Source organism: Culex quinquefasciatus, chromosome 3, assembly GCF_015732765.1.
Source record: "Culex quinquefasciatus strain JHB chromosome 3, VPISU_Cqui_1.0_pri_paternal, whole genome shotgun sequence".
Classification (NCBI taxonomy): domain Eukaryota; kingdom Metazoa; phylum Arthropoda; class Insecta; order Diptera; family Culicidae; genus Culex; species Culex quinquefasciatus.
Window position 1 is genome coordinate 134278804 of NC_051863.1, and position 21635 is coordinate 134300438.

A 21635-nucleotide genomic window follows, 5' to 3' on the forward strand; every position below is an offset into this window, starting at 1 on the left:
GGTAAAATAAGTAAACCCTTTTGTAATAAAGACGAACAGAGTCACTATTAAATCTTAAGTTACAAAGGTTAGATAGGCATAGAAAAAAAGATGGTAATATTTATCTTGGAATGGTGACAGGTTTTGTGTCAAAAATAATTGTGTAATATTACGTCATGAACTGGTGAATTTTCATCAGGAATGACTGGAAAAGTTATAGTTTCGAGCAATTCCAGCTCAAATCGGGAATTTTTCTGGTACTTTTGTACCGGACCCTCTCCCATTTTTGTGTATATGGAGCCAGTTTCACTCGATAATGACATTTGAGAAGGGCGTAAGGATTTTAAATATTTTTGTAATTCGTAATTTAAACATTTCTGTATCTCGAAGCCGTTGCATCGTATCAAAAGTGGTCAAAGACAAACTTGTAGGAAATTAGACGGGCTTTTTGAAAAAAATACACTGAAAGAAAAATACACGCCAATTTTATGAGATTTTTAAATTTTTAAGTTTAAAAGTTAAATTGTAAGGTGACGTCACGATTTTTTGTCGCTCAAATTTTTTGTGAAAATAGCCTAAAATGTGACAAAAAGACTCATGAAAAATGTAGGATGGTATATCTCTTCTAAAAAACCTACAAAAATCATTTACTAAAACTGTTTTTTTTTATTCCCCCGGGAATCGATTCCCCAGACAATTTTACATAAAAGTCTCCATATTGACCATTGTCCTATGTCTAATCCTTGTGAAGATACAGCGGTTTTAAAAATAAAAATGTTGAAAAATAGGTTTTTAGTGGTTTTTGGCAATTTCTATATGACAGACTTGATTTTTCAGTCTCGTAAATATTTTTAACAGAAAGCTCGTCCGATTTCCCATAAGCTTGTCTTTGACAGCTTTTTAGTTTGACTCGTTTAAATATTTTCGTAAGCTTATTTACTATCCAGGTTTGTACCACACTGAAAAAAATCTATTTTCTATTTTGAGCAATGTTATTATGACTATATCTATAAGCCCATACATTTAATTGAAATGCTGTCAAAGACAAACTTATGGGAAATTGGACGAGCTTTCCGGTAAAAATATTTACGAGACTGAAAAATCAAGTCTGTCATATAGAAATTGCCAAAAACCACTAAAAAACCTATTTTTTCAACATTTTTATTTTTAAAACCGCTGTATCTTAACAAGGATTAGACAAAGGACAATGGTCAATCTGGAGACTTTTATGTAAAATTGTCTGGGGAATCGATTCCCACTATCGGTTTTTGAAAATTTTGACGTTTAGACCACTTTTCAAAAAAACAGTTTTAGTAAATGATTTTTGTATTTTTTTAGGAGAGATATACCATCCTACATTTTTCATGAGTCTTTTTGTCACATTTTAGGCTATTTTCACAAAAAATTTGAGCGAAAAAAATCGTGACGTCGCCTTACAATTTAACTTTTAAACTTAAAAATTTAAAAATCTCATAAAATTAGCGTGTATTTTTTTCAAAAAGCCCGTCTAATTTCCTACAAGTTTGTCTTTGACCACTTTTGATACGATGCAACGGCTTCGAGATACAGAAATGTTTAAATTACGAATTACAAAAATATTTAAAACCCTTACGCCCTTCTCAAATGACATTATCGAGTGAAACTGGCTTCATATACACAAAAATGGCTTATATAGGCCTTGGATAACATGTCTAAAAAGTTTCATTGAAATCGGAAAGGGAAAGGGGGAAAGGGAGAGCTAGCCCGTTCGCGAGCGGGGGAGAGAACGGTCAATCGGCGAGTTTCTCTCGGCAGCTCGGGACTCGCGGTGAGAACTCGAGAGAGACGACTTTTTTCTCGCGAGGGTGCGAGAATGCCAACACTGGTTTATGGTCAACCGTAAGTCACTTTTATGAATTTTGAATTTTAATCGAATTAACATAATCCAGACTTTTTTTTGATTAGGTCCTATAAACATATGAAAGACAATAGCTTATAGGACCTTTTCAAAAAAAAACTCTTGATATTTTTGTTTGTTTTGGTTATAAAATATATCGTTTTCATTATATCTAAAAAAAAATTGTGAGTACATGATCCACATGATATTTTTTTATCTAACTGAGATCTGCAGTTAAATACAATCTCAGGGTTTTTTATTTGTATGCCTTTTGCTATGTTTTATGTCCATTTGGGCTATATTATTTGTATTGAAAATACAAAGTTGAAGTTGCAGTTACCAGTATTAACATGAATTTTGTGTACAAATCAGTTAAAAGTTTAAATGTATACAAAATCACTAAGTTTATCTTAATAAATTGAGCTGTAAATGTAAAAAAAATCTGGCAGCCTAATTAAAAAAAAAAGAAAAATACAAACAATTAATTGTTTTGATAAACAAAACCACAAATTATTAATCTTTTTATACACCATATTATCATCTGACTTCAAAATAAGTTAGAGATATCCTGTGAGTTTTAATTATATTTATAAAAGTGTGAAAATATAATGAAAAAGATACATTTTATAACCAAAACAAACAAAAATATGTTAATTCGGTTTTAGTCCAAAATAAATAAAAGTGACTTACGGTTGACCATAAACACAACCAATCACACTTTCCTGTAGTGATTTGTATACTCAATGGGCCTAGAAACATTTCCCAAAAGGGAATTCATTAAAACAATCATTTCAAAATCAAAAACATTGCGGTTTTTTGGGAAAAAGGGGGCTCAATTTTAACAGTGAATTTCCCATATTTCCAATAAAACCTTTATAATCTTTTTCCGTTATTTCCAATCACTTTGCGTGCCTCAGGAAAAATTTTCCCTGCATCATTTCCCATAAGAAATGGTATGAACTGAACCATAAATTATGTCCACGTGAACTCATAACAATACAAAATTGAAAAAGGCGAAATTTCGTCCCAAAGGAAAAAAGTTCAATCACATCAAACGATGATAACTTAAATTTTTCCCGACGAAAGATTTTCGTTCACCCCGCAAATGAGAGGGGATGTTCCATACTTTCATCTGTATTAAATAGTTTTCTTGCTTTTTCTCAAATAATACTAAATTTATGGATGGTCCCAAACAAACAATGAACATTTGGTTTGTTTCATAGAAAAAATAAATACGAGCCGCGATTGATTCAAGAATGCCTATGGTTTTTAAACAGGTCCATTGCATCTATTGATGAAAACATGCGATCTACTAAATTCAAACTCTACCGTCAAAAGAGTTTTTTTGTTGTAAAAAGTTGTGGTAGTAAACAACTGGGTGCGTATAAAAATAAATTCAAACCACTTTCATGTAGAGAAATCTAGAAAATAAATTTATCATGTTCACAGTCCGGATGACAAATTGATGCCATGATTTCATCTCTATGAAGAGGGTGCCTGTCAATCGAGAGTGAAAGAATTTTGTCTGTTCTGCTCAAAGTCCCTTCAAGTATTTCTCGTTATAAAGTTAAGCCCGGTAGCCAGGTGACAATCGGAAAAGACACAAACTCCATTCTATATGGGATGCTTGTGGAATTCTGGGTTGGAATTTGCTGTTCAGGTTTCATGGCGACGGAGGGAACTTTCCGAGAATTTGTGATATTTTGCTAAATGGCGCTTTGAGCTTGAAAAGCACTTAAGAGATAAATCTGTTGAACGGCGAGTGTAAATAAATCATGAATTTTAAATCAGACTTTAGCTACCAAACCAAAACAACCATAAATTATTCATCAGTTATATGATAAACTAATCAAAACATTCTTACCCCGAGAAAAATCTTCAGCCTCACTGCATAGCTGGGAAGATTTAGACAGACGAAAACGGTCGACACTATCAGCAGCATCTTGGTAACCTTTATTTGGGAAGTTGCCACGTTGCTTTTACCTGGAGCCGACGGGGAAAAGGGGAAAAACAGTTATGAATAATAAATTGGCATAGCAAAACCAGCACATTCACTATCCTGACCCAACGCTGTTTACAAATCGTTGGCTATTTAAACATACATTTCTGACATTTGAACCAATTATTTATCTTGCAATCGTTTAACCCTCTATCTTCGGAGTAATTTTTATTTAAAAAATCAAAATAAATCTAAAAGTTGGAAACACGAAAAGCTTACTTTCAAAAAAAAAGGAAATAAATCTAAAACGACACTCCAGTCCCAAATAACAGCAAATTAATGAGGGCTAGAGCTTACTGTAGTGGTGAATTTGCTGCACGGGAATGGCTCCATTCACGTACAGCTGGCTCGTCGAGGACGTGCTGAGCTGAAGGGGCTGATGGTGTCGACGAGTTCCAGCGAAACTGTTGGTAATTTGAAAAGGAAAAGTGGAAATAACAAAGTTGAGTTAGAAGGGATAATTTACTTTTGAGTTCGAGGGTTTAAAATTCAAACGGTGTCTTTTTAATGAATTTTGTTCTGTAATTTGTTAATTGTTAATTGTTAATTGTTAATTGTTAATTGTTAATTGTTAATTGTTAATTGTTAATTGTTAATTGTTAATTGTTAATTGTTAATTGTTAATTGTTAATTGTTAATTGTTAATTGTTAATTGTTAATTGTTAATTGTTAATTGTTAATTGTTAATTGTTAATTGTTAATTGTTAATTGTTAATTTTTAATTGTTAATTGTTAATTGTTAATTGTTAATTGTTAATTGTTGATTGTTAATTGTTAATTGTTAATTGTTAATTGTTAATTGTTAATTGTTAATTGTTAATTGTTAATTGTTAATTGTTAATTGTTAATTGTTAATTGTTAATTGTTAATTGTTAATTGTTAATTGTTAATTGTTAATTGTTAATTGTTAATTGTTAATTGTTAATTGTTAATTGTTAATTGTTAATTGTTAATTGTTAATTGTTAATTGTTAATTGTTAATTGTTAATTGTTAATTGTTAATTGTTAATTGTTAATTGTTAATTGTTAATTGTTAATTGTTAATTGTTAATTGTTAATTGTTAATTGTTAATTGTTAATTGTTAATTGTTAATTGTTAATTGTTAATTGTTAATTGTTAATTGTTAATTGTTAATTGTTAATTGTTAATTGTTAATTGTTAATTGTTAATTGTTAATTGTTAATTGTTAATTGTTAATTGTTAATTGTTAATTGTTAATTGTTAATTGTTAATTGTTAATTGTTAATTGTTAATTGTTAATTGTTAATTGTTAATTGTTAATTGTTAATTGTTAATTGTTAATTGTTAATTGTTAATTGTTAATTGTTAATTGTTAATTGTTAATTGTTAATTGTTAATTGTTAATTGTTAATTGATAATTGTTAATTGTTAACTGTTAATTGTTAATTGTTAATTGTTAATTCATCGGGACTGGCAACACCAGCCAGCAACAGTCAAGTGTTCGGAGCTCTTCAAACTTTTCGATATTTACGCCGTATTTAACTGTGATTACCCGCGAGTTTGCTCCTCCAGCATGCCAAGGGCCGGCCGTGGCCGAGGCAGTTCGAGTGCGGCCTCGAAAAACCCGCGAAGTTCATCTACCGGCAGAGTGCAGAAAGGTAAACATACCAACGCCGCATCGACCGCCATCGCGCACGGGAGCGTGCCCAGTGACGTCACCGATCCATCGTTTTTACACGTGTCATACCGTCCACGTGAGTCCCCAGTACGGACGAGACAATCGACCCGGGCATCCGGAAGCACTTCCGACCAGCAGCAGCAGCAGCAGTCCACCAGCACTACGACAATAACCACTTCCAACGTTCCCACCAGCAACGAATTTGAGATGCTGAGTGGAGAAGAAAACAACACCGCCAGTGACAGCAGCAGTACTGGCGACGACGATGACGATGATGAACTTGCGCGCAAGCAAGAAAAGAAGAAAAAATGCAACTCTCCGAAGGAACGACGACCACCTCCAATTTTTGTTTTGGATACGTTGGCTGACGATGTTGACGAGTTGCTTGAGGGACTCCAATATTGTCTCAAAATTAGCAAAACTTCTGTTCAAGTGATTACCCACAAGAAGCTGCATTTCGACTTGGTGGTGAAGAAGTTGAAGTTGCGAAACTTCAAATTCTTTACATTTGACCCTGCAGAGAAGGTCCCAGTGAAGATCGTCCTTCAGGGATATCCGGACCGCCCGATCTCCGACCTGGAAGAACACCTGACGGGCGTCAAGGTAAAGCCTCGAGAGATAAAGGTGCTCTCAAAATCGACTACGGTGACAGGTACGTACACCTTGTACCTCCTGTACTTCGATCGCGGGTCCGTCAAAATCCAGGACCTACGGCGGATCAAAGCACTGGACGGCTTCTTTGTGACGTGGCGATTCTATACGAAGAATCCGGCCGACGCAGCCCAATGCCACCGCTGTCAGAAATTCGGACACGGTTCCAGAAATTGCAATCTTCCACCCCGGTGCGTAAAGTGCGGTGAGACCCACTTCACCGAAAGGTGCAATCTTCCGCGGAAAGACCAGCTGGGGGAAAACGCCCAGCAGCACAAAGCGCGCGTCAAGTGTGCGAACTGTGGTGGTAACCACACGGCGAATTTCCGTGGCTGTGCCGCGCGGAAAAAGTACCTCGAGGAGCAGGACAAGAAGAAGAAAGCGCCAGCGTCCCGCCAACCTCCGAAGACTTCGAGCTCGAACGCTGCAGCAGCTGGCGGCGGAGCGGTTCCATCGACCAACCCAGCGTTCCCTCCCGGTTGGGGAGGTTCGTACGCTAGAGTAGCCGCTTCTGGGAGCGGTACTTCACCGGGACAAGCAGACGTTACCGGAGATGACCTCTTCACGCTTCCCGAGTTTTTCGCTCTTGCTGGAGAGATGCTCACGCGCTTCCGTGCCTGCCGGAACAAGGCAGAACAATTCCAAGCTCTCAGTGAGCTGATGATGAAGTACATCTACAACGGATAAGCTGCCTTGTGCAGCGAAGTTTTTCGACGTCAATAGACAAAACATACTGTGATTTAGTTTTAAGCTTTTCTATTTCTATCCTTTTCCTTAGTAAATCTAGAAGGTTTTTTTTTAAATTTTTCCTTCTCTTGCCAAATCTATTGTTAGAATAACCAATTACATCAAAATGAATCATAGTTCAAATCATAGTTGAAAGGAACTCCAAAACTCTATTAGGTTATAAGAAATACGGAATTGTAAATTGATTATTTACTAATAAAATAAATTAAATTAAATTAAAAATTAATTGTTAATTGTTAATTGTTAATTGTTAATTGTTAATTGTTAATTGTTAATTGTTAATTGTTAATTGTTAATTGTTAATTGTTAATTGTTAATTGTTAATTGTTAATTGTTAATTGTTAATTGTTAATTGTTAATTGTTAATTGTTAATTGTTAATTGTTAATTGTTAATTGTTAATTGTTAATTGTTAATTGTTAATTGTTAATTGTTAATTGTTAATTGTTAATTGTTAATTGTTAATTGTTAATTGTTAATTGTTAATTGTTAATTGTTAATTGTTAATTGTTAATTGTTAATTGTTAATTGTTAATTGTTAATTGTTAATTGTTAATTGTTAATTGTTAATTGTTAATTGTTAATTGTTAATTGTTAATTGTTAATTGTTAATTTTTAATTGTTAATTGTTAATTGTTAATTGTTAATTGTTAATTGTTAATTGTTAATTGTTAATTGTTAATTGTTAATTGTTAGTTGTTAGTTTTGATTTCAACCGATTTTTTTACATTGCTTCCAGATTAAAGATTTATTTTTTAAAGTTCCATAAAAACTTTTCTTATTATGCAAAACCCTCAATTTGGTTCATCATCCTTTTCAACCCACCACCTTTATGCATCTTTCAGCACCCCAAAAAAAAAACAACATCCCAACCTCGACCTACCTCCGGGGCATCGTCATCGTGCGTCGCACGCCGGCAAACTTCCACACCGTGAGTGCCGTGAAGGTGTTCAGCACCACTATCACCGTGAACGGGACCACAAACACGAGTATCGTGTCCAGGTAGTTGAATACCGTCATCTGGTCCTGGCGGGAGGGTGGGCGTTACAAACGAGACAAAGATAACGGAAGGAAATAAGTGGGAGTTGTGCTGTTATTGTTGGTGTTTCGCTCTTTTGGCTGGGAATAGGGTAAAATGGCAAGCGTTGATCGAATTTTGGTCTAGTTTTTTTATTATCACGTTTCGTAACGCATTTGAAATTCATGGAATATGTTCGACAACATTAAAATCAATTGACAATGTCGCATGTGCTCCCTAACGACACAACTGTAAAGTGTACTCAACGGTGTACCTGCGTGTTGTAAACTTGATTTCAATCGTCTCTTGAAGAAAGTTGACAATAGAATTCATAACATGTACTTCTTCGAAGCACTTAATAAATGGGTCGTAACAGGGATGTTTTGCATGATCGAGATCTGGTATAATGGGCGTTTGGCATGAATGATTCAAAGTATGGGGCACACTTAACAGAATAACCAATCTTTGCAAACATCCATTAAAGCTGTAAGCCCTTTGAAAAGTTCCCTATTCCAATAATTTTCGAGTTATCGTGAACTGAAAACTAAAGGCTAGTAAAGTGACACTCAGAAAATTCTTTTTTCACAAAATTTAAACATTAATAGGCTGTATTTCAGCAACTATAGCTGTCCGTTCAACAATCGGATGTTGAAATACAAAAATTGTACAATGTTTTCCCTCCATAATCCCAAACAATGCCTAGGTAAAAATAATGAAAAATGATCAACCAACAACCAACCACCAGTTATTGAGAAAATTGGACGGTTAATCGAACAGCGTCATCATTTTTTTTTTAATCAAACTTGGGTGTATTTTGCTCAATTACTAACGTCATGATTCGAATTCCCCGACGCTTCGAAACCCGGACACCTCATCTTGTTTTATCAATTATTTGGATATAAGTTCGCCCTATGAATGTCAAAACTGTCAAAAATTATATAAAACAAAAATTATAAGTTCAGCGAATGTGTGAAACATTTCACTGAAATATTTCATAGGCGTCCAATACACCGGGAAGGCAACGCAGAAATTTGCAACAGTGACCACAAAAGACCCTAGGGTCGTTAAAATGGATTGCTTTGCCTTTTTAGCTTATTTGAGACCTAAAGAATGTTCTCCACTAAAATTTCAGTACAAATTTGTGCGGTTCATAAGTAAAATCAAGTGTCCGGAATTCGAAGCAAAAGTGTCCTTATTTCGAATCAGTTTTTATCAGTGTCCTGGATTTGTAGCACAACAAGTCATTTTAGTTTTTAAATTCTGATGAAAAATTGTTAGAAAATACATATTTTGCATGCATTATCTTAAAACTGACTGTTTGTACTTCATCCTGATGATATTTCTACAATTCCATCTTGTTACATGATTTTTTGCCAGCTATTACGATAATGATATGCTACTAAGTGTCCGGATTTCGAATCAGAACGTTACATGCAGTTTTCTTGAAATACATATGGCTTAAATTTAATTTAAACGTCACCATCGTGTACCCAGATGATTTTAACATAATAATTATCTATTTTATTGTTGGGCAAAACAATGTGTAGGCCATTTTCGATTGCAAATGTGATTTTGCACTTCAAAATGATCAGAAAAGTCCTTCTCAAGACACACATGCAAACACTCGCATGCCCATTTTGTAAGATAAGATCTGAACATTTTATGAAGACGTGTAAGGAAAAACCAATTATCCATAATGGCTTCTGTTGACACAGAGTTTGCATAAGACAAAGCTCATCCAAATAAAAAAAATCATGAAAAAAAATGGCAAAACTTCATGATGTCCAATGTCATTCTCGTGGAGCTCAAACAGCAGTTTCCCCGACCCCTCTTCAATTTGCGTGAAACTTTGGCCTGAGGGAAAATCTTGGTCCTTGATCACGAATCCGAGGTCCATTTTTCGCAAGTCTTGATAAAAAGTTCAGGCATTTCATTTAAAAAAATGGCAGTGGTTTCAAAACTGTTTTTGTGTTTTTTTGATGAAAAGTCAAGTTGGGCCAATTTTACACAAAAATCATATTGACGCCATGTTTCCAAATCATCACCATTTCAAGCTACAAATTATTGAAACACACGTCTTTTTTTAAGTTTCGAAATAAAAAAGGGTCCGTACCGTTTCTCCGTCACAAGATCGTCAGCTGTGTGCTATCTTGTGACATAGACCATTTTGGTCGAAAATGAGTTAATGATGACGTTTTGCTATACTTAACCAACACTACAAGATGCTTTAACCCGATTTTGGAAACTCGCTTCCGTTTCCCGGATATCGCAATGCACACTTGTGACATAGACCAATTTATCATCAAAATGATCGTGCACACTTGTGACACGTCATACATGTTGTTGGAAAATGTGGAAAATTTGTCTTGTTTTTCACAAATTTATGTTGATACACACTTTCTAAAAGCAATACAATCTTTTGTTTTTGAAAATATACTGATTAAGTCGGTTAAACTATTGATTTATGTCTATTTTAGTTTGTATGGGAATTCTGTGCACACTTGTGACACGTAGTACAATTTTACTTTCGAAACACACTTGTGACACGTGCTTTTCAGATTTTTGATTACATAATTTACTGTATCTTTTAACTGGTGTAACCAAATTAGTTGAAACTTGGAGCGTTTGTTAAGCGATAGTATACGAACCGATTGCTTCAAAAGGTTTTGCTATACCATTCATAGTTTTGAAAATATGTATCATCAAACTTTAAAAATCGATTTTCTCGAATAGTACTAAATGGTCGTTGTCACAAGATAGCACACAGCTGACGAGATATTAAAAAATTGACCTTGGACTCGTGATCAGGGACCAACATTACCCTTACAACGAAGTTTCACGCAAATCGAAGAGGGGTCGGGGCAACTTTTTTCCAATTTCGTATGAGTTCGTCAACTCACACAAAATCGGGAAAAGTTGCCCTGACCCCTCTTCGATTTGCGTGAAACTTCGTCCTAAAGGGGAAACTTTTGTCCCTGATCACGAATCCGTTCCGGTCCGTTCTTTGATATCCCGTGACGAAGGGGCGGTACGATCCCGTCCATTTTTGAACATGCGAAAAAAAATATGTTTTTCAAAAATTTGCAGCCTGAAAATACCTCACTAAGGAAAGGCTATAAAATCACTCGAAAAATTAAATTCTTAATTTGACCTCCTAGACCCACCTTCACGTATACATATCGACTCAGAGTCAAAGCGAAAGTCTGTGTGTGTGGTGGAATGTTGATCAAAAAAAATTTCACTGAATTATCTCGGCACTGATTCAACCTCATTGGTCTCATTCGATCCGTCTAGGGGTCCTATAAGTCGCTATTGAAAATTATAAAGTTTAGTTAAGTACTTCAAAAGTTATGCTAAAAAAACGATTTCAGCAAAAGTCCGGAAGATTGTAAAAAGGGTGGGGGTTTTGAAAGCATGCTATACATTTTTAGAAAGGTATTCAAAAGACCTTTCCAACGAGTCCAGAACGTTGAAGATCTGACAATCCTATCAAAAGTTATAAGCAGTATTATTTACGCACTTTACGAAACAGAATCTAAGATATTTTGGTGAAAACGTTGTCCGGGTCTATCATGCAACATTTCTTTGGATAGGTAATCAAAAGACCTTTCCAACGAGCAAAAAAGATTCGAGATCTGCCTACCCTATCATAAGTTGTAAGCACATAAGTGCCCTAAACTATGAAGATCTGACTACTCAATCTGATGGTATGAATAGGGTACGTTATCCATTAGTGGACCCCTTTCCTATAGTGGACCCTCTGAAGGGTTTTTGATGAAAAGTTCAATAAAATCACAATTTCAAACGTGTTGTTGTCTACAAATCTTTTATGTTCAGAATCATTTAAATCAATGTTGAATGATATTGAATTGTCCTTTTCACCAAAATAAGTGTTTTGAGTTCGACCACTGAAATCAGCCATGGCCACTAGCATTTTCACAACAAAACTGCATTTATATTGTATGATTGAATTAACTATCCAATCATTTTTTGACTGATTATTTAACTTCAGCATATCGAAATAATGTAAGTTTAAGGAACTTTACTGAAATAAAGCGAAGAACTGCTAATTTTCGAGCAAAAATTATGGGGGGTCCAATATAGGACAACGAAAATCCAAACTTTTCCAAAAGTGGACCCCTGTTAATTAAATATTCAAAAATGAAGAAAACTGTGTATTTAAGCAAAAGTTTCTCTTAAATATACAATAAATGCTTGTTGTTATCAACCTAAACCAACCTGTTTCATGTTAAAATTACCAAAAATGCTGAAGCCGTAAAAAATTGTAATTAATCAAAACTATAGTCATTTGTACTTAACTGAAGCATCATAATTGCAGTTTGAAATGATATTTTATAATAATAAATCAAGAACAAAACATTTTTTTTAATAAACATGCGTGGTTTTATTAGCAACTGTAAACAAATCTATTCTTTAGTTTCGGTCAACCATTTATGTAAATAGGGGAAGGTGGGTCAAGACGACCATGTGGGGCAAGAGGAACAATCGCGCGTACGGCCGTAATTTTTACAATTTTGATTATTTCCAGTATGAGGAATTTTTGCTAGCAATGCAATTAGCTGATTCTACTACCACATAACCGCCAAAACGACGTAAACGCCACGGGGCATAAGATTTAATGAAGTTTTTTTTTCAAAACCTTTGTTTTCTTATAATATTTGGAAAGTACAAAATAAGGCTTAGGGTTCGTTTTAAGGCTCATTTTATCAAAATGCTATTTTTCCTAGATCAGTAGTGTCCCTACCAATGACATGCACCTATTACAAAGTATGATTTAACTTTTGGTTATTTTTGTTGAGGGCTTTTAAAAAATCTTGTTCAGGTGGGGCAAGTGTACCATATGGATTTTTAGAATGGAAAAAATTACGAATTGCTGCAACAACATATTTTATTGGGAAATAAATACATGAAAGTACTTAAAAACTGATAAACAATTGTTAAAAAAAATGTCCATACTAAATATAGTGATATTATGAAAATTTACTATTTATCATCTAAGTAATTTTTTTTTCGTAAAAACGATAATAATTTAAGTAAAATATTATTATTTAATCTAAAAATGGATGAAACCTTTCAAATACATTCTTATCTGATGTATCTAAGTGATAACAGTTCAATTGTTAGCAAATTAACATGTTTTTTCATGCATTGTTCCTCTTGCCCCAACGGATTGTTCGTCTTGCCCCACTAGTTGAGTAGAACGTACGGAAAATCAAAAATTTTAAAATCAATTTTTTACATTAATATCAGGATTTTTTAAAAACTTGTTCTAACAAAGTCTTAGTCAAGACCTAGAATAAGATGATTATAAGAAAATCCGACAGATTTTTTAACTTTTTAATGGGTTATAACGAGCATTTCCTTAGCTTGTTACACTTGCCCCACTTTCCCCTAATATGAAAAAATGTGCATCAAAATTACTTTTTTTAAATTATTTTTATGTTTACAGTGGTTTTTGAATCGTTTTCTCTGATCTTTTTCGGAAATAAATGTGTTTAAATGTCTGATAGGTTTTGTTGTTGTTTAAAGCCAAATTTGTTAACAAAACATATTTGTTTATGATGAAAAGTGAGCAAAATCCATCTTTTATTCATTATCATTAGACCTACACCATGCATCAAAACATCAAATATCGGTTAAATTTGGTATAAAAATAACAGTTTGGCTATAGCGGACCCGGGTCCACTATAGGAAAAGGGGGTCCATAACAGGCAAAAAATATTTTTTTCAAATCGCTATTTTTCTGCTCAAAAATAAATAACCTGATGAAACAAATAGTCAAAATTGTTCAAAAGACTTCAGTTTTCATTGTTTTGTACAAAGGGTTATGAAAAAGTGCTTAAAATATTAAAAAATTGTGAAAAATGTGCTTCGGCTCTACTAGGGGGTCCATTAATGGTTAAAATACCCTAATGAGTCAAATTTATATAACATTGAAAGATCCGCCTTTTTTTCCAAACTGGCTTCACTGATCACCAACTTAAAGTTTCTCTGGGAACAAAGTAAAAAAAATGAATTTTGAAGGTTGAAAATTTTAATGTGTCAACAAGTTAAATCAAACAAAAACTGATGAAAATTTTATTCCCAGTTGTAATCCCGCAAAACCGTTACCATTTTTTCTGTGCTAGGTGTAGCAAATCCCATATAATTATGTGGGAAATTTTAACGGCTTAAACAAATAACTATTTTGAAAAAAAGGTTGCTACATTCTACGTGATTCTACGCCATTTTTAGGATAAAAAATCCAAAGAAAATCCTTTTTAATCGTAAATTCTCATTTAATATACTGAACTCTGATTACCATATGTTATTATAAATCAAACCCAAATCGTCCAGCCTGAGCGTATATTGGGCAAAGATTTCGAATTGGCTCTGTTCCTGTGCGATATATTTTTGTCTCCACCGCCACCCTAAATGAATAAATCTTCAAAAAAGGTTGAAGCAGAATTGCTTATCAAAGCTCAAGGGGAATGGCCCCGACTGTAATAAATTTTGAAGAGGTACTTGAGGCAGATTTTTGCAAAATCAATTTGGGAAAGTGAGGGAAAATTGTTCTTCTCTTTCGCTGTACTTCTCGTTTTTTTTTTATTCAACAAGAACGTAGTTGTGGTGATTAGAACCAAAAAAATATAAATTTATTTTTTTCAAGCTCAGTAAGCTTATTAAAATAATTAAACCCAGCGCAAAACCACGTAAAACGAAACTGTGTAGTGTATGTGTGCTACCGCAAATTTGCACACCCAGGAAGAAAGAAAAGAGAAAAAAAAATACAGGGAAACCTGTAACCTGTTTGATGTTGACTGACAGGAAAAGCTCTTGGTTATAAAATGAGTTGAGCTCGCTTGAAGAGCTTGATGAACACTTTTGCCACACACTTATGTCGAACGTAACCGAAACCACCCCAGCATTTATTGTTGTGGTTGTGGCCTTGAAAGGGGAGAAACCTGTGTGTGTGTGTGGTCGTGTGTTTATACCGCCACTTTTCTTTTTTTTTTTTGCCTTTCAAAAGCTCTATTTTCAGGACCTTAATTGCGCCATAAGAAAAAAAAAGACCACCACGACCACACAAATGGTATTAAGAGGGATCCTTTTGCCACAAAACCACTTCCATCGCAAGAATGTCAAAAGAGCGAAAATTTAATTAACTGTCATACTGTTCTTCAGACGATTAGTTGCGGTGAGTGAGACTTAAAAAAAGGTTAAACGGCACTTAAAAGAACATTGAACTTTGGATCAAGTGTCAATAAGAGTTTAACCCTTTTTTTCAAAGGATACGTTTTTTGAAGTATAATTAAAAGATTTGGAACAACCAGTATTGTCAAGATTTAACCATTTTAATAACTAAAAATACATGAATTTGGTTGTATGGAAAATTAGGGTGGCGCAGCTGAGTAATTCTCCTAGTCTTCCCATATAGACTTCTTTGGATTTCCATTTTTTTTTTTTAAGTACTAAAAATTCAATTTTCAAAATACATATTTTTGATTTCAATTTTTAAAATGTTTTAGGAAATTAAAAAAAAACCTAATGCACTAAAGTTTAGAATTGTGTACAATCTGGTAGGGTACGTTATCCATTAGTGTACCCCTTTCCTATAGTGGACCCTCTGAAGGGTTTTTTTTAGTGAAAAATTCAATAAAATCACAATTTTAAGCGTGTTGTTGTCTACAAATCTTTTATTAGGCATGTTCAGCATCATTTAAAACAATGTTGACTGATATTGAATTGTCCTTTTCTCCAAAATAAGTGTTTTGAGTTCGACCACTGAAATCAGCCATGGCCACTAGCATTTTCACAACAAAACTGCATTTCTATTTTATGAATGAATTAACTATCCAATCATTTTTTGACTGATTACTTAACTTCAGCAAGTCGAAATAATGTAAGTTTGAGGAACTTTACTAAAATAAAGCGAAGAACTGCTCATTTTCGACCAAAAATTAGGGTGGTCCAATATAGGACAACGAAAATCCAAACTTTTTCAAAAGTGAACCCCTGTTAATTAAACCTTCAAAAATGAAGAAAACTGTGTATTTAAGCAAAAGTTTCTCTTAAACATACAATAAATGTTTGTTGTTATCAACCTAAACGCATATTTTTTTCAATTATGAGCATAAATATAGCTGTTTCATGTTAAAAGCTCCAAAAATGCTGAAGCCGTAAGAATTTATAATTAATCAAAACTATAGTCAATTGTACTTAACTGAAGCATAATAATTGCAGTTTGAAATGATATTTTATAATAATAAAGCAATAATTTTTTTTTTTTTTAAATAAGCATGCGTGGTTTTATCAGCAACTGTAAACAAATCTATTGTTTAGTTTCGGTCAACCATTTATGTAATCAATATGGAAAAATTTGCATCAAAATTACCATTTTTTGTATTATTTTATGTTTACAGTGGTTTTTTAAACGTGAGTTTGGTATAAAAATAATAGATTGCCTATAGTGGACCCGGGTCCACAATCGTATTATGGACCCGGTTCCACTATAGGAAAAGGGGGTCCAAAACAGGCAAGAAAACTTGTTTTTCAAATGGCTATTTTTCTGCTTAAAAACAAATAACTGATAAAACAAATAGTAAAAATTGTTTAAAAGACTTCCGATTTCATTGTTTTGTACAAAGGGTTATGAAAAAATGCCTAAAATATTGAAAATTTGTGAAAAATGTGCTTCGGCTCTACTAGGGGGTCCACTAATGGTTAAAATACCCTACCAAGAAAGGATTATTTGAAGAAAAAAATATTTTTGGAAAAAACAAACAAACTGTCAAGATAAAATTTGCAATCAACAACAACTATGTACATTTTTTGATTAACTGGGACGGGGGGATTAATTTCCAGCACTTTTTTTACAATGTTGATCAGTCCAATATGGTTGCTGAGATACTGCTCCTTAAAGTTTAATTTTGTGTGGAAATGAATTTTATCCTTTTCAGTTCATAGTTCACATTGGTCCAGATCGCAAAATTTAGTGGAAAATGCATTTTCCAAAAAAGGTGAAGTTTTGGAGCTTTGGTATCTTTAAAAGAGTTATTGCAAATCAGAAGAATCAACTTTGGTTTGGTTCTGTTTTGGTTCACGATTAGGGTGATTTTGAAAAATTAGCTCTTCAGCGATTTAAATGCTTATGGGACATTTATGCAATCAGGGGTAGTTTAGAACTCTGAAATAAGTATTTGTATTTTTTGACAAATCAATTTGGACAACCATTTTAAGGGATTAAAAAGATGCTAATTTAAAACTTAAATATCTCAAAAAGGCGCAGACCAAATGTAAAGCGCTTTGTTGCATTCGAAAGTGCACTACACTAATAGCACTAGAAACGCTGAAAAAATCTCTGAAAATAAGCTAAAGTGTCAAAATATTGTTTCTATGAAAAATTACACAGTCCAACAAATTTTGTCTCTGAGACGAGTATATAAGTTCTTAGTAGAATTTTGCCTGATGAATCCGAATCCGGGTCCAGAATTGCTTAAAATGGTCCCAATTTTGAGATACACCCGTTTGAAATGTTAGTTTAGGCCAAAATTAGCTACTTTGTCGACTATTTTACAAAAGAACTATTGAATAAACAACTAAACCAATACAGGTATCTTAAAGTTCACGTTTTCCCCTTTCTGAAACACCGTTGGTTTTTTTAATTTGATTGATTCTACGCATATTTATAACCATTTTAAAATTCTAGAGTTTTTTTTTATTAGGTCCTATAAACCTATGAAAGACAATAGTTTATTGGTCCTTTTCAAAAAAAACTCTGGAATTATATTTTCAGTTGGTTCTCATTCAAGTTTTTCCAACTTGCATGCTAGTCAAATTCTGCTGGGATATCAATAATAAAAATCAAAAATGCTTTGCAGAACGTTAAATAAGTTTGTCTCGGCAATCTTATTGATCATTTTTGATGTATTTTTGTCTGCTGAATCCATTCCCATCATTAGATTTTTTCGAAAAGGTCAGGTTTTCTAGTAAAAATAGAATTTTCGATGATTTTTTCAAAATAAAATCGATTTTATGTTAAAGTATGACTCAGAGATGGTTAAAGGTCGATGTCTCGTCAGTCTTATTGATCATTTTCAATGTATTTTTGTCTGCTGAATCCATTACCATCATTAGATCATCAGGTTTTTGAGTAAAAATAGATTTTTCGGTGATTTTTTCAAAATAAAATCGATTTTACGTTAAAGTATGACTCAGAGATGGCTAAAGGTCGATGTCTCGTCATACTTTATTTTTTTTGCCTGAAAACCTGACCTTTATCGATAGAATCTAATGATGGGAATGGATTCAGCAGACAAAAATACTGATATTACTTCAGCAGGTAAACGTTAGCAGGGAAAATTTTAGTTCTCGTATTGGCCACCAGATGGCGTCATTGAATTTCACTTTCCCTGCTCACTTCACATCGTCAGCAGGGAAAAAAATGTGAAGACAGCAGGGAAAGTGAAATTTCCCTGCTAACGTAAACAGGATTTTCCGAACTATAATTTGTATCGTAAATGCAATCTTTTCAACAATATATTTACTTTGATGTATTTAAATTGTTTTTATGTATTGCAATGCCTTCAAATCTGAACAAATATTTTCCTGCTAACGTAACAGTTAATGAGCCAGAAGATAATTTTAAAGTCATGGTCATGGAGCACAGAAATAGGCATTTTCAAACCAAAATATGAATTTAAGTTAAAATTTTCAATCAAACTTTTATGCAAAGGTACTCAAATATGTTGGTGTAAAATGTTTTCAAGGAATTCCTGTTATTCAAATGTTAATTTTACACTAACACATTTTACTACCTTTTCATAAAAGAACGATTGTAATGTAAGCTCAAATAAATATTTTGTTTGAAAAATACCTTTGTCATTCTCTGACATTTCGTGCTTGCCATTTCATTAGGGCACATAACTTTTCTAAACAAGAGTGTGTCCCTTTCACACCTTATGTAAACTGTGATTTGAGTGAAAGGGATACACTATTGTTTACAAAAGCTTTGTGCCCTTTTGAAATGTTAGGCTCCATTTAAGTTTATTTCTGGCTCAGTAACTGTTACAGTCATCCCACATATTCGGAACACCCACAAATTCGGAACACTTTTGTGATAATTTATCAATAACATGGCAAATGCAGCTTTTTTGTCGACCCTACTATTTTTAGGACCTTTATTTGGACATTCTCTTGCTATTTCACTAGTAAAGTTAGTACTTTTTGAACAAAAAACCTAATTTCAAGACTATTTTATCCAGAGCAGCAAAACACTGCCTCCAAATTGCCTGTTCCATAATTGTGGGATGTTATTGTGCCTCCCACAATTGTGGAACACCTGAATTTAACTGATATTTTCAAAAAAAAGAAGTTATCAGACCACTTATAAACCATCACTTAGCTTGAGTTTCGTTGGTTTCAGTGCGAGAAGTCATTATTTTTTAAAAATTATGTACTCACGGAGAGAACCAAAGTTTGTTTACATCCGTAAGAAAAAAGTGTTCCGAATTTGTGGATTTCAAGGGTCAAAGTTTTTCTTCAAAAACTTGATATAAAAGTTAAAATTTGCTGTTGTTGGATACATAATTCGAAAGATCTCAAGAAAAGCTTTCAAATGAAGGTAAAAGCGAATTATTAAGTTCAATGATCAATTTGCTATGATTTTTTGAGCATTGGCCGATCTGTAAACCGTTCCGAATATGTGGGATGGCTGTACGTTAGCATGAAAAATATACATCCGATAACAAAGCCACTCCCCCATCCGCTAAATCAGGCCTGCCCAACCATTTTGGCTCAATTTTTATATTTTTGATCGTCTAATTAACAATTGCCAACATTTTCATGATTTATTTGATGGAATCGGTTCACAGTTTATCAGTGAACATAACTTTGATAAAAGTTTGAAAAAGTATACATTTTAGTCATTTTTATCTCCATTTTAAGTCGAAAATCGGACTAGTTTAAAAAAAACTGAGATTAAATTGCATTGAAAGATACAAAAAATGCTTATTTGATCAAATCAGCAGGAAATTGTTCAAATAATTAAATTTTTCTCATTTAGAAAACAAAAAATCGTGCTAACGTAAGCAGCAAAAATAAAAAAAAAATCGTTTCGTTAATTGTAGTTATTTTTTTTTAAATTAACTATTAATGTGTTTAACTGACTTTTTTGTTGTATTATTGTGTTTTGATTTGATTTAGATTTTATAAAAACTAAGGAACATTTGGCCAAAACTGCTAGGGGTTTGTTCAAAAATTACGTCCATAAATAGGGGAGGGGGTCTGGGGTTTGTGACAGCCCATGTTAAAGGTATAGGCAAAGTGCGTGACAGGGGGGAGGGGGGGGGTCCGAAATCCCGAAAATCACTGGACGTAATATTTGAACAAACCCTAGCGACATCCATCTGAATTATTTGAAAATTCATAATTTTTTTTCGAAAGTTAAATCCGTGTCTCATAGTTGATTCTTTTAACTGAAGTCACGGACAAAACCACCCTGCTTGCGCATTCCAGAATTGATTTTTTTTTCAAACTGATGTCCCAAACAATTCAAAAAAAATCTTTTCCCTGCTAACGTAACAGTTTACTGGGCCAAGTGTTACTTCAGCAGGGAAAGTGTAGGCCACGCCCCCACAACGTTGTTAGCAGTGAAAAAAGTGAAGTCAGCAGGGAAAAAATCTGCCCATTTTTTTTATTATGTTTTCAAAACATATTGGGGCATGATAAATTTTTGTGGCTTTAATGTTTTTTTGCAATTATATATATTGCTTATAAAATAATATTTGCCATTTGCCCTGCTGACGATGTTTTGGCTCGCTTGCGGGCGTGGTCTACGTTTTCCCTGCTGAAGTAACACTTAACTCAGTAAACTGTTACGTTAGCAGGGAAAACATTTTTGATTTGTCTGGGACTTCACTTAAAAATAAATTCTGGGACATCCATCTGAAAACATTAAAAATTTCGAAAAAAATTGAAATTTAATTTCTTTAAAATAACGCTCTTATACCAAGCAGTTAATGGTAAAGTGGTAATATTTGCTAGGAAATCCAAATCTTTAAGAGTTATCCAATAAGAAAAGATTGAATATTGTTTTTCAAACAAAATATTCATTTGATTTTACATTACAGTCGTACATTTATGAAAAGGTTGTAAAATGTGCTAGTGTAAAATTAAATAGATACCTGGACCTTAGCTTGTACAAAAAAACAAAAACAAAACGCTTGGTAACTGTGAAGTTAGCAAGGAAAATGCTCATCACAATAATAAGCCACGCCCCAATTATAGAATTCGCTGCTGAACACTTGAAGAACAGGAATCATTTAAAAATACTTGAGTACCTTTGCATAAAAGTTTGATTGAAAATTTTAACTTAAATTCATATTTTGGTTTGAAAATGCCTATTTCTGTGCTCCATGACCATGACTTTAAAATTATCTTCTGGCTCATTAACTGTTACGTTAGCAGGGAAAATATTTGTTCAGATTTGAAGGCATTGCAATACATAAAAAAAACAATTTAAATACATCAAAGTAAATATATTGTTGAAAAGATTGCATTTACGATACAAATTATAGTTCGAAAAATCCTGTTTACGTTAGCAGGGAAATTTCACTTTCCCTGCTGTCTTCACATTTTTTTCCCTGCTGACGATGTGAAGTGAGCAGGGAAAGTGAAATTCAATGACGCCATCTGGTGGCCAATACGAGAACTAAAATTTTCCCTG

The 21635-nt window shown here is 33.5% G+C and overlaps 1 protein-coding gene across 1 annotated transcript in view; it reads right to left on the bottom strand.

Annotated features, from left to right (window-relative positions):
• The window catches only part of LOC6039413 (cysteinyl leukotriene receptor 1), a 47664-nt gene that overhangs the window by 12019 nt on the left and 14010 nt on the right, over window positions 1–21635 (bottom strand). Inside the window, exons 2-4 of the mRNA XM_038258703.1 lie at window positions 7775–7917; window positions 4152–4258; window positions 3720–3838 (exon numbers count right to left, since the gene is read on the bottom strand). Of these exons, the coding sequence (XP_038114631.1) occupies window positions 3720–3838; window positions 4152–4258; window positions 7775–7917 (369 nt within the window). The remainder of the gene's footprint in view (window positions 1–3719; window positions 3839–4151; window positions 4259–7774; window positions 7918–21635) is intronic.